General features: G+C 34.2%; 1 protein-coding gene across 8 annotated transcripts in view; it reads right to left on the bottom strand.

The window, feature by feature from the left end:
• KIAA0586 (KIAA0586 ortholog) overlaps positions 1 to 15072 on the bottom strand; it is a 99279-nt gene that overhangs the window by 32970 nt on the left and 51237 nt on the right. For 7 of the 8 annotated variants that reach the window (XM_088797352.1, XM_088797350.1, XM_088797353.1 and 4 more), the window contains exons 26-29: positions 13812 to 13885; positions 11836 to 11970; positions 10087 to 10267; positions 1744 to 1898 (exon numbers count right to left, since the gene is read on the bottom strand). In XM_088797352.1, the coding sequence (XP_088653478.1) occupies positions 1744 to 1898; positions 10087 to 10267; positions 11836 to 11970; positions 13812 to 13885 (545 nt within the window). Of the gene's footprint in view, positions 1 to 1743; positions 1899 to 1992; positions 2037 to 10086; positions 10268 to 11835; positions 11971 to 13811; positions 13886 to 15072 lie in introns of those variants that run through there. The other variant, XM_088797355.1, reaches the window with a different exon arrangement.

Raw genomic sequence — 15072 nt, 5'->3', positions numbered from 1 at the left:
ATCTTTCTTTTATTTTTTAAACAGCTTTTTTTGAGGTATAATTGACTGACAGTAATCTTCACATATTTAAAGTGTATAATTTGCTAAGTTTTGGCATATGTATAGACCCATGAAACTATCACCACAATCAAGACAACATAATGAACGTATCTACCAAACTCAAAAGTTTTCTCATATACGTTTGTATTCCCTGCCACTACTATAGATGAGTTTGCATTTTCTAGAATTTTATATAAAAGGAATCATAGAGTAGGCACATTTGAGGAGGGGGTCTGGCTTCTTTTCCTCAACACAACTTTTGTGAGAATTGTCCATGTTACTGTATGTTTCAGCAGTTTATGGCTTTTTATTGCTGAGTGGTATTCCATTGTAGAGATTATACCACCATTTGTACACTCCCTAGTTGACGCACATTTGTGTTGTTTCCAGTTTGGGCCTACTACAAATAAAGTTGCTATGAACAATCACGTCCAAGTCTTTGTGTAGACGTATATTTTAGTTTCTCTTGGGTAAATACCTAGGATTGAAATGCTTGGGTCACACGGTAGTTGCATGTTTAACTTTTTAAAGAAATTGCTGAATTGTTTTCTAAAGTGGTTGAATCATTTTAAATTCCCAACCAGCAGTATAGGAGAGTTCAGTTGCTCTACATCCTTGCCAACACCTGGAATGTCAGTCCTAATGGGTGTGTAATGGTATTTCTTTGTGGTTTTAATTAGCATTTTCCTAATGACTGATGATGTTGAGAATCTCTCTGCGTACTTACTCGCCATCAGTATATCTTCTTTGGGTAAAATATCTGTCCAAATATTGTTTGGTTTTCTTAATATTGAATTCTGTGAGTTCTCATATATTCTAGGTATAAGTCTTTTATCAGATAAGCAATTTGCAAATATTTTCTCCCATCTGTGGCTTGTCTATTCATTCTGTTAACAGTGTGTCTTAAAGAGAACTTATTTTTGATAAGACCAATTTATTAATACTTTTCTTTCATGGGTAGTGCTTTTAGTGTCATTTTTGCCTAATTCAAGGTCAAAAACAATTTTGATTTTATACAGAGTTATTAACAGATATTTCTGAACCCTACATAATGGTGTATTTCATACACAATCTTTATTTTACATATTTTTGGCTTTCATACTCAACATCATACTATGCTATACATAAAATACCATGAAATGAATACTTATTGAGTAAATTAATCCACAGTGATAAATGCATGTTATTACACAGGTATAAAAATGTACTTACTAACATGAGCACTTTTTTTACATCTTGAAGAGTAATTTTTTGTTTTTCAATATGTTAAGACTGTATGAATCATTGGCTTAACGCAGTATGAAATCTTATCTTTCATGGTAACACATTTTGCAAATTTTAATGTAATAAATATTTATTGAGTACCTACTACATATAAATTTCTGAGCTAGATATTGCATAGGGATACAGAGGTGTAAATGATAATAGCTACTAATTAGGCAACAGACATTTTACACACATTATTTTTTATCTTTAATTTACATATGAGGAAATTAAAGCTTAGAAAAAGGCTAAGTGTGTTGAAGGTCGCAGCTAGAAATGAAATGAGCTAAGATTTATACCCAGGCTTGAGTAAGTAAATAAAGGAGGCATGATTTGAGACGATCTTACTCCAAAGACTATGCTCTTGAGCGTGTACCATGCTAGGGCAATATTGTTACCATCCTCATTTTAAATGTAGCACAAGTACTACTGATTGGGTACCTGAGAATAATCTTCAGCTGCTTCTGATAATTCAACATCCTTTTCTTGTGCTGTCAGAAGTCTTGTGGGAAGAGCAAGATGAGAATCTGGCTGCAACTCCAACTCTCCCAAGCTCATTGGACCATGACTAGCACATGAATCTTCATAAACACCACCTGTTACCAAATATAAACAAAAAGTTAAAATAAATTGTTAATTTATCTTAGACAAACAATAGATAATTGACTAAAATTACCAATTATTTCTTACCTGCTGAATTAGAAGTAGCAGTGTACTTCAACCAAACACCAAGCCTACATTGCAAATAAAACCAAAGCTCAGAGAGAATGCAAAAAGCGCCTATGTTCAAACAAATCTATGGACATTCTAACCTAAGTTTCCAAGCAATAAGTTGCTCATGCAGTCTACACCCAATCCCCATTCCTACACACCAACTCCTAACACTCCAGCTTACCTTTTCTATCAGTGAGAGTCACTACAATACTATCTAAAATGTAATCTCAAAGCAAGGGGCAATTTCTTGGCTAGAAAATGTTAGTATTACTTAGCTCTGTTTTGTAGATATTTTTCTTCAAATGATCAAGTTCCTCTTTTCCTAATCTAAATGGCGTCTCCACCAAATCAATAAAAAGAAGACAATAAGAGCAAAGATACCTATCTAATAACAATGTCACTATGCTTTTATATTATACTTTATACTCCAAACACTTGCATATACATTATCTCATTTAATTTGAATCTCACAATCATTCTGTAAGGTAGTGCAAATCAGATAGTATAACTGTCTTTCACTGACAAAGCTAAGGCTTAGGGAAGTTAATGGTCCAAAAAATCAGAGAGTTAGTAAAAGATACAGAGGAATTAAAATCCTCATCTTCAAACTCCTAGTCACTGTTCTTTATTTCACATTCTTGCTAAAATATTTCCAAGAAACTCCTGCTTTTCCTAATTAATGGCCATCTTTTAAATATAACACAGTATAGTCTATCTCATTTTAATCAATAGAAATAGACCTAAAGCGTTATACATAAACTAAATTGTTTAAAATAATATTTTAAAGACTTCATAGATATTTTCCATATAAATGCAGTCTATTGACAATTTCTTAGGTTTAGCAAATAGTCACCCTCTCATCTCTTATGTCAATCTATATTTTCAGGTGGGTTTTGCATGAAGCAAAATACATATAATGAGTTTTAAGCTTTACCTTTCTGGTATTCAATCTTTACAAAACAATTTCTCCACATTATTACCTGTTTAATTCTCATTTAATTACTAGCGAAACATAAGATTAATTTAAATAATGGTCATAATAGCCATCATTTAGAGTAACTATTGTTCCAGACCTTATATGAGCCTCTTTATATTCTAAAATACCTTTTTCTATTCCTATGTCACTTTTCTAACATTTTCTTAAGACTGGCAAGTGAATTAAAAGAATTAGCACACAGAATGTTACAAGAAGAGATTAAAAACTCTTGTGCTGATTATATGGTTATATATCTATCAAAACCTAACAGACTTTAGTAAGGAAAAAGAAAACTATTAGAATTAGTAAGAGAATTTGGTAATGTGACTGGATAATAGATAAATATGTAAAAATCATTGGCTTTTCTCTATATTATATCAATATACATGTAAACAATTGAAAAATAATCCTTTACTATACTGACTAGAACTATAAAATAATTAAGAATAAAATTATTGAAGAGGGCATAGAATCCATATGAAGAAAATTATGAAATCTGCAAGATCTGTACAAATAGTAAGATATACCATAAAAATGTCAATTCTCCCAATATTAAATTCTCCCAATATACATAAAATAATATAATTCCAATTAGGGTGATTTTTAATTGAAAAAAATTTTTTTAAAGCTATACAGAAGAATAAATGCCTTAGAATTGCCAAGAAAAATATAAAAAACAGTATTAAAAAGGAAAACTTGCTCCATCGATAACAGAAAGTGCCATAAAGACCCAATAGTCTAATACATCTTAGATAATAAAGAATGTTTTAGATCCAGAATACTTAGAATAAAGAATCCAGAAAAATATTCCTACATCTATGGGAATTTATTATATTAGGTTGGTGCAAAAGTAATTGCAGTTTTTGCAATTATTTTTAACCTTTTAAACCACAATTACTTTTGCACCAACCTAATACAAATTGGTTAATATTTCCATTCAGTAGGAAAAAGATAGCTTACATAATAACTGATGCTGACACAACTAGCTATTCATCTGGAAGAAAATCAAACTGGACTTCTATCTTATACCATTTGCAAAAATAAATTCCAGATAGACTTAAATACAAATATATACTAAATAATGAAAATCTTGCCAAGAAAAAATCTAGGAGACCACAGATATAAGCTTGTGTTAAGGGAAACCTAAGCAAGCCATGAAAATACAGAAAATATAAAAGACAGTAAGTAATCGCACATAAAACTTTTTTTCATTATATGGCAAAGGAAGATCATAAGTAATGTCAATGAACAAAGTATAAATTTGGAGAAAAGTATTTGCTACACAGATGACAAAAAGCATTTAAAATATAGAAAAGTTACAAGAAAAATTTAGAACCTACTCAGATAGGGAAAGAACAGAAGAAAAAATCCAAATGGCCAACAAACATGAAAAGACTTACAAAATCACCAGTAGTCGGAGACATATATTTAAATTTCAAAAATGGCAAAAATAAAAAGAGTAATAAACACAATTTCTGGAGAGGATGCAAGGAAAAGGCTCTAATAAATTACTGGTAAAGATAACTAGGTTTAAACTTGTAAGACAGCAACTTGGCATATCTATTCTAAAATTAAAAATATATTTGCCCTTGGACCCAGTAACCATTCCTGGGAAACTATCTGATAAATATAAAATGCAACAATATGTTAGGATGGATATGTGTCTGGATATGTACTCTAGCATTGTTTATAGTGGGGCAAAATGGTAATAAAGTAAATATCCATCAATAGAGCAATGACTGAATAAATTAATGGTCTAAACACTAAAAGGTTTTATGCAGTCATTTAAAAAAATAAATTTAAGCTCTATCAGTTGACCTGAAGAAATTTCCACAGAGTTTACTGAGTAAAAACAAAATGCAGGCATGTGTGCATGATATGATCTTAAATTGTAAAACAATGACAAACACACACATCGTGTGTATCACATATATCATATGTGTGTGTATATTTACAATTTTATATATGTGCAAAGAAAATAAAAGGTTTACACACCAGAATCTTACTATGAGTCACCTGGGATAAGGCATAACACGGCATAGGAGAAAATGTGAGGAGAAGGGTAGATGGAGGGCACTCAAAAAAAACAAAAAGTCTGTAATTTAAAGTAATATATGATATAATCACATTTTGTTTTTATGTAAAATTATATGTGGTTAATGTATGGGTATAAATAAAAAAATTAATTAAAAGGACACAAGGTAAATTTGGATGAAAGAAAACCAAATGTAGAAGCCCAGTAAGTATATAATCAAACATTTCCTCAAAAGCATTAAAAGTGCATAATAGCTTTTAACTCATACAACACCCTATCATTCAACATATATTTACTGACTGTGCACTAGGTGCTACACACTCTGCTAGGTGACAGGGATATGACAGTGAACAAGATAAAGTCTCTACCCTCAAGTGAGATGACAAATCAGTGTGTTAAGAGAAACATCAGGCAGGTGACATTAGAGGACTATACAGAAAGCACATATGACAGGTATCTAACGCAGTGATAAGGTCAGGAAAGGATTCTAAACCATCAATTGTAAGAACGCTGAATTTGCTGTGTCACTTCTAAAAAGTATGTTCACTGAGTGTGGGTGTGTTGTCTATATAATATAAGTTAACCCTCTGTAAGAGGGATGCTTAAAGTATTTCACTCAAATTAATTTAATTAATCATAACTTCAAATCCCTAATGTTACTTGACAACCATAGAATCTTATGGTTATGACAAAGCAATCGTGGTGGACTGTCAGAGAAGACTAAGGCCACTTGAAATGGCCAGTGCCAGCAGCTTTAGGTCAGGCACATCTAACAGATGATCCCATTTGCATGAAACCCAAAGGCACCTCAAATTCTGCATGTATAAAACCCCACTCATCCGTATTTCCTCCTATTTCTGTCCTTCCTCCATATTCCGTCTCTCTCAGGGAATGGAAATACTATCTACACAATCATTCTAGCCAGAAACTTACACATTTCTTAGACTTTCCCTTCTTTGGTATGTCTCAGATTTAAACTAAGAATTGTCCATTCTCCTCCATAAGTGTCTCTCAAATCTCCCTTTTTGTATGTCCTTGCTGCTATATACTGTCTCACCAGGTTTATTTTAATAGCTGTCTAACAAGGCTCCTTGCCGCCACTCTTAATTCTCTCCAATCTACCCATCACATTGCACCTGAGACGATCTTGCTACATAAAAGGGAAATACGATCATATCACTCATTTACTTATAATCCTTAATGGATCTGTGAATATCACAAAACTTTCAGAATTGGTAGAAATTCAAAACTGAACTTTCCATGGGGAAAAAAGTAAGACTGGCATTATTTTCCATTTTGCATAAAAAAATGGATCCCTACTGTCTTAGAGTAAATCCAAAAACTACTTAATGTATCATAATTCAGGGTTTTTTAGGACCTGGCTTCTACTCACTGTTCCAATCTCATTGCATCCTAAGCTATAAAGCTATAATTCATTGATAAAGTATTTATATTTCCCTGATTAGGTCTTGCTATTCTTCAACTTTATCCCCTTGTCTCATTTCATACGTATTCTGCCTAGAAGGTCCCTCCTCACTTACCACATGGCAAACATCTATTCATCTTTGAGAATTCATTTCAAGTAAGCCTCGTCTCATGCAGGAAGCCCTTCTTGATGGTCTTCCACAGGTACAACTCTCTTGTACCCCCATCCTATATGGACTTCTTCACAATAATGATAATATTATTGCATGTTTTTGCCTTCTCATCTATTATGTCTACTACAGAAAAAACTCATTATGAACACAGCCTTACCAGGTTTTATATTCCTAGCATCTAGAATGTGCTTAGAGCATAGCAAGCTTTCAAAAAATATTTTCTAAATAAATAGATAAACAAACTGGAACATACTTCTCATACTTCACCATCTAATTTCTTTAAGATTCAATTTCACACTGGCTCTTGTGGGAAACCTTCTCTGAGCCCTCATGAGTGGGTTGAGTTCTTCCTTGGAGCTCCCACAGCAATCTGTGTTGTACTAATCACACAATATTATAATTGTCATTGTTCTTGTATTTCTCCTACACTAGTTTGTAAACTTCCTTGAGAGCAGAGGTCTATCATCTCTCTATCTCAAATGCCTAATATACTACCCAGTATATTCACAGGTACACCGTAGGTACTCAATACAAGTTTCCTGAGTAAATGAAGAGCTATATTTGGGTAGTAAATCCAAGAATTCTCACAATTTGTTCAAAATACCAGTTTACATTTTAGGGTTCCCAAGAACTCTTCAAGCTTATTTTGCATCTTTTCGTTACTCAACCCAACCTGAGAGCCTCAGGATTACAAACAGTAGTAGGGGACAATGGGTTGCAAATAGGACACTTTCTGAAAATAAGCAGGGGCAGAGAAAGGCAAAGTAAGGAGAGATGAGCCTCTCTGTAAGCAATGATATTAAAAATCAATATAAAAGGCATGAGATTAGCCATCAGCAGAAATAATGATATACGGAATCATTTTTCTACAATAATCATTATATAACAAAATACTGGAAGGAATTTTTACATACTCCAGGTATTATTGGAGAGTAACTCTGATGTGCCAAGCACTGTGCTAACTAATTATACGCATTGTCACTTAGTCCCCCTAATAACTTTATGAGGTGGCTACTATTTGTGGTAACCAGCCTCCAAGAGGCCCCCTGATCGCTGTCTCCTGGTATTCACACCTTTATTTGGTTCCTACTCTGTTATGCTAGGATTGGTCTGTTACTGATAGAATGTGGCAGAAGCAATGGCATGTCACTTCTGAGATTAGGTTATAAAAGACATTGCAGTTTGCATCTTGGTTGCTCCCTCTCTCAGGTCATCCGCTCTGGGGGAAGCCAGCTGCGATGTCAGCAGCAGCTCTAGAGAAAGGTTCATGCAGGGAGGCACTGAGGCCTCTTGCCAGCAGCCCCATGAGCGAGCGTGGAAAGCAGATCCTTCAACCCCAATGGAAGCCTTCAGATGACCTTGGCCCTAGCCAACAGCTTGACTGGGACCTCCTGAGAGATTCTGAGAACCACCCAGCTAAGCCAGCCCAGATTCATGACTTTCAGAATTGTCTGAGATAAGAAATGCTTGCTGTCTTCAGCTACTAAACACTGGGGTAACGTGTAACACAGCAATAGATAACTAATACACTAATATCACCGTCATTTGATAGATGCAGACACTTGGGCTCAGAGATGTTAAGTTACTTGCCCCAAAATACACAGAGCTGGAATTCAAACGGATAGCTGAAACTCCAAAAGCTTAAATTCTTAGCCCCTCTACTGTACTGCCTTATCTATATGCTCAATCTTGCGTTATCCCACATTACTTTTTCCAATTACACAAATATCTACAGTGTACCCGCTATTAAAAACGCACTTTACTGTAGGTAATGTGCTAGACACTACCACAGGTATAAGGAGGGGCTGAACAGAATATATTATTCTCTTGGATTTCATTCTATAACTGTTTAACAAGTACGTAATTGTTTGCAAGTACCTATCAGTTCTCAAGTGATCTGTGAGAGCCACCTAGTGTCAATTCTGTGTAACTGCTATCTACACCCATAGCTGGACACAAACGTGTCACAATTTATGTTTTTTGAATCCTACCAATTTAAGAGAATGTAAAACATAATGTACTCACTATGCGCACAAAATGAGAAATAATTCCAATCTTACTTTACATTTATTTTCATGGAAAACTGTCTAGAATTACTTTCAATTCTGAAATGACATAAGGTATTCATTCTATAAAACCGAGACTTTAAATACTCCATACCAATGTTTTTGTCACTTCAGGTATTTCCTTTTCTGATTTCTAAAAAACCAGCATACCTCGAGAATGGGAATGGAAAAGTCAGTCAATGACAATATAGTTGATCCTCATTAATTTGAAGATTCCATGTTTGCAAATTCACCTACTTGATAAAATTAGTTGTAACCCCAAATCAATACTTGCAGCACTTTGGCAGTCATATGCGGACAGACGCAGAGAAGCAAAACACCTGAATCAGCCCGCATACACTTTACAGGCTGAGGCTGGACACAGTGATGCTCTGCGTTCTCACCGCAGCTTTTCCACTGTGAGCAAGTGGACTTTTTACTGTCGATTTAGTGACATGTTTTTCACATTTTTGTACATTTTGGTGGTGATTCTGCTATTTTAAAATGGCCCCCAAACATAGTGCTGAAGTGCTCTCTAGTGTTCCAAGTGCAAGAAGGGCCTTACAGAAAAAATACACGTGTTAAATAAGCTTCATTCAGGCATGAGTTATAGTGCTGATGGCCCTGAATTCAATGTTAATGAATCAACAATCTATATTAAATAAGTGTCTTTAAATAGAAACACACATAAAACAAGGCTATGTAATTAATCAACTGACACAAATTTTATGATCAGAGGTTCATAGGAACCTAACCCTGTATTTTCCTTCAGAGACTCTAGCACATAAATGTACTGCAGATAACGAGAATCAACTACATATGCTAATGATTGGCATTTTCTATTTTGTTCTTATTCCTAAAGTGTTACAGCAGAAAGTTTAAGTAACGAAGTTCTAAAATAGTCCTGAGTGCACTGAGCACAGAGTCAGAAATTCATACAGTGTGAAGAGTGAATTTCTACAGCACTAGCTAATTTACCCTTGTCCTAAACAAGTACTATGTCACAGTTTTGATGGGCTAGCTATATTTTTTCAGTATATATTAACATAACTGTATCGCTATGAAAAAACTTTAAGTGTATATATACATATTACTAACATTATCTCATGCATCACCCACCCAGGGGTTCATGTACCAACACTGATAAATGAATCCCATTCGGGGAAACACTGCTATGTATACCACGAAAAAGCTGTTACCAAACTTTCAGTTATAAAGACCCTTTTTAATAAAGAAAGTTTGCATGTTTCCACCTGAAAATAGTTATGCTTTTCTCAATTCAGATTAGGAACACTATAAATAATAACATAAAACAGAATATAGCATTCAGCATGGAAACAGCACAAAGAAAGTACGATGGGATTCAAAGTGAAAATTCTAATAGATGCATCAAGAAGCAAATATTTTGGTGTATACCTGTAACCATGTCAAATTGCTGAGATAATGGCTTCAGAGCACATTTTTGATCCAAAGACTCTGCATTAGCGACAGGCTGCTGCATGTGGACAGAAGGTCCCATGAAGATGTTCACTGCGGCTGCTGCTGTCAGCCTGGGCCTTTGTCCTTCGCTAAGTTCTCCCACACTGCTTTCCAAGTCCTGTAGAAAACAGAAACAATTGTTAAAACCATTATATTACAATCAAGCCAAAGCAGGAAATATCTGTCAAACACCATGCATGATCCATAGCACTGGACTCCTCAAAGGTATTTCAGAAAGTGCTTATTATGCCACATACACACTACATGAAAGGCAAGTTTAAAAAGTTAGTTTAATGAGGCACCTAGCCATAGGCTTTCTTTTTCATATCTTGTTTTTGTATGAAGTTAAACAACCATTATCTATTTTTTTAACCTTCAAATTAGATACCAATAAAACATGAGAAAAATTTTAAGATATTAAATGCCTCAACATACTCTTGTTTACAAAGCTTCAAATTAGAATGACAGAAAATTTATCTCTCATTCTTCATTAATAAAAATTGCCTAAATTATTAGCGTAAACTTTATAGTTAAACAACTGATGAGAAGGATATACCTTAAGTGATATAAAGATTACCCCTATACAAATAATTACATTTTTTATAAGTATGCAGACTGAAGACGACTACTTTAACTGATGTTTAATAAAGTTCTTTCCCTGCAAAGGTATAAAAGTAAAAAAAGTACAAATATGCTTATCAAATATATGAAATAAAAAACTTAAAAAAATTAAGACTTCTATTTTTTTTCTGTATTAAAAATTAGATACCTAATCATTACCACATTTTGTGATTTGGAGATATTCTAATTAATACGTTTACTTATCAAGAACAGAATAAAAATTCTAATACCCAAAAGCTCTCATGTTTCTCATTTAAAAGGAGTTTAATTTCAACTAAAGGGGATTTTTACTAGAATATATGAAGAAATCACTACTGTAACATCTTCAATGACTCTACTGACTACAAAATAAAATCTAATTTCTTAGCCCAGCATTCAGGATTTTCTATAACTTGCCCTAATTCTTCTCCATATATTTCTATCACCCCTTAGTCTCTTAATCTGACTTTTCTTTAGGAATACCAATTGCCTCAACATCTTTTAATTGAAAAGGATTGTTTTGCAATTAACATGAAACCCTTGGAGACTCTTGGGCAAAGTTTAGTACGATGGCAGACACATTTTCTCTCAATATCATATCCTATATGATATGTCATCAAACTTGAAGCAGTTTTTCCTCCTCTGAATCCATACACACTTATAAAACACAGCTATTTGACCAGTTACTGCACTGTAATTAAGCCCTTTCCTCTCCACATGACTCTCAGTTACTTATAGGTAGGAGTCCTGTCTCCTGTCTCATTCATCTTTTTATCTTTTCCAAGGTTGTGTCTGGCATACAGCAAACACTCAGTAAATGGTGGTGGAAAGGAAGAAATAATGAATGATTCTCATAAAGCCACTTAAAAGGGCTTCAGTTTTTTTCAACTATAGAACAAGAGGGTTGGAACAAATGGCCCAAATTCCTTTCAGCTGTAAAACTCTATAGCTCTATAATTCCAGGTTAAAGTTACTACAAGGCTGAACCCTAAATAAGTTGAAGTATTAGCATGCTTTAACTGAAAGTAGAAGTATTTTATTTTTTCCTGTATGCATCTACCAAAAAAAATTAAGGTCAAAAAGTACCTCTGAATGATAGACTGCTTGCTGTGAAACTAATGATTCCCGGTTTTGTTTCGTAAGAAGAGAAAGAATTGCATCTCCATGAAAATTTTTATGGGGCATTCTAATCACTTGTCCTTCACTAGGAGGATCATCTTCCTAAATGAAACATAAAGACAATTAGCACAACCAAAAATTGTATCAAACGACTGCATTTTCTCAATTTATGACTAATGAAACTTACCAGTCATCATGAAAATGGTCACATTAGCACTTTATGGAAAGAAAACGGACTCTCTTTTCATTTAGTTCTCATTGGACTATATTAAAAACCCTTTACATTTGCCTCCAATATAAATAATAATATAAAGCAAGTTGGTTACATTTACACTGGAGAGTTATTATAAAAACATGAAAGTTAAACCCTCTGTCCTGTGAATGAGTTACAAGGATTCACAAATGTTTTATATTTGGCTCACAGGTTTCTAGCGTCATACTGGTGCAGTACACGAAGCCAGGCCACAGTGGGCAACGAGGCAAAGCACTGTGGTAATGATGCAACCTGGACCGCAAGCAGAAATGGAAAACTGCAGAAACATGTGAAGGCACCTGTAAGACCTTCAACTGTCCCTCTGCCTTTGTGCTGACCTCTGATGCTGGCTAGGGAGCAGGTACCCAAAAGCTCTCGCTGGAACGCTCAGCCTCGGATTCTTGGTGCCTCAAAATAGAACTGTCCCCAAAATGAGAGACCATGTGGACCTAAGAGTCAGAGAAACTTGATTCTCTTGTAAATACAAGTATTAACAAGATTTTTTTTTTAATTAAAGTTTATTGGGGTGACAATTGTTAGTCAAGTTACATAGATTTCAGGTGTACAATTCTGTATTACATCATCTGTAAATCCCATTGTGTGTTCACCACCCAGAGTCAGTTCTTCCATCACCATATATTTGATCCCCTTTACCCTCATCTACCACCTCCCTCTCCCCTTACCCTCTAGTATTAACAAGATTTTAAATTCTATTAACAGTTTTTGACGTAGGTATTTTATTTTTCATGAGATAAAGTTTCTTAACTCTGGATTAAAATCCTTATCCTCCCGCTGTATACAGATAAATACCTACTGGAATATGACTTCAAGTTATTCCCAGTTTTTCAAGATTATACTTCTGTATTTGACTTTATTATAAATGTGTGGCATACATGATTTAGGCTTAGTAAAAATACCGAAATTAAGAGTCTGGTTTCAAATGCAGAAAAAGACAGATGTTATAATTTAGCTCTGGTTCAGCTGAGCTATTTTCTTTGAACAAACTTAAACATGCTTTGGCCCCATAAAGTTCTAAGAATGGATAAAGATGCCATAATGACATATTAAGTAGGCCAAATGTTGTTAGTATAATTTCTCTCTGAAAATAAAGACATCTCATTTATGCCTTCCCCATATTATTTAATAAATTAGATCTATGAAAATATATATGATAACTTTTAAATGCTACTTTTTTCTTCTATAGAACTAGACAATAACTAGGAAGGATTAGTGCCCCTGGGCCCTATTTCAGAATTTTTTTTTTTAAGCCAGTGAATTCAATTGTTTTTTAGCACAAAGAAATTATAATCACGGTTATAGGGAAAACACAAATATATTATAAAAGAGTTGGTTTAAACAGCTAAGGTCCTGCCTGAAATATTATAAAGGTAACATATCCAATTGACAATTTGCACTGAGCTAGACTTTCATTATCTAATTACAGTAACTGCATTTTTCAACTACTGGAGCCACAGTAGTTAGAGTTTAAACATAAAATAGTTAGAGGTTAACAATTTTCTTTTCATTCTCACAATTATAATAAAGAGATGTGCAAGAAACCTTAAATCCTTCATGGATATTTTATTAAATTTTATGTCTATAACTCAAATATTTGAGAAAAAAACTCTGATTAATGGCAAGAAGTTTATCAAGCTTGTCAGAATTCAATGTGGAGTCAGTCATTTCTTACCATTTCGTGGGCATCATGCAGCGTACTGGATAAGCTATCATTCAGGTTTGTCAGATACAGTCCATCTCCTAAAACTAGATATTAAAATGTAAAAATTTAGTAAATAATCTGACCATAAAGGCATAGCACATTACATTTAAACTTATACAATAAAAATATTGGCAGAGTTCAGAAAAATAAATCACAAGTTAATCTCACCAGTTTTTTTAAAGGACATTTTACAACAAAGATGAATTTTTGTTTCACCTACCCGCTTGTCAGAAATTCAAAAGAGTTATAAATATCAACTATAACTATGAAATTGAGAAAGGGGCACTCCTATATACTATTGATGTAATTTAAAACTGATTAAGATTAAAAACTGATTAACCTTTCTGGAAAGCATGTTGGCAATATACCGCTATTTTAAAGTTGCATAACCTGACTCAGCAATTCAACTTCTAGGCATGTATTCTAAGAAAGTTATGAGATATGTACACAAAGATATATTTATGTGCAAGGATGTTCATTGGAGAGTTTAGTATGGAAACACTGAAAACAATCCAAATGCCCACCACTATGGCTCTGTTTTAATAGACCACACAGATTTAAAAAAAAAAAAAAATGAGGTGGAGCTATATGTATTAGTAAAAAAAGATGTCCCCAATATATTATTAGGTTAAAAAATTCAGGTTTGAAAACAATATATAGGGCCGGCCCGGTGGCTCAGGCGGTTAGAGCTCCATGCTCCTAACTCCGAAGGCTGCCGGTTCGATTCCCACATGGGCCAGTGGGCTCTCACCACAAGGTTGCCAGTTCAATTCCTCAAGTCCCGCAAGGGATAGTGGGCAGCGCCCCCTGCAACTAAGATTGAACACGGCACCTTGAGTTGAGCTGCTGCTGAGCTCCCAGATGGCTCAGTTGGTTGGAGAGCGTCCTCTCAACCACAAGGTTGCCAGTTCAACTCCCACAAGGGATGGTGGGCTATGCCTGCAACTAGCAACGGCAACTGGACCTGGAGCTGACCTGTGCTCTCCACAACTAAGACTGAAAGGACAACAACTTGACTTGGAACAATTTGACTTGGAAAAAAGTCCTGGAAGTACACACTGTTCCCCAATAAAGTCCTGTTCCCCTTCCCCAATAAAATCTTAAAAAAAAAAAAAAAAACAATATATATATATATATATATATATATATATATATATATATATATAGTATGATATTATTTTTAAAGGAGAAAATACATGACTAACGAAGTGAGAAATTGTTGAGAAGGCAA

This window comes from Rhinolophus sinicus, chromosome 3 (assembly GCF_057876585.1).
Source record: "Rhinolophus sinicus isolate RSI-liver-muscle chromosome 3, RSI-T2T, whole genome shotgun sequence".
In the NCBI taxonomy this organism is placed as follows: Eukaryota; Metazoa; Chordata; class Mammalia; order Chiroptera; family Rhinolophidae; genus Rhinolophus; species Rhinolophus sinicus.
This window is presented reverse-complemented; position numbering and strand designations above follow the sequence as displayed.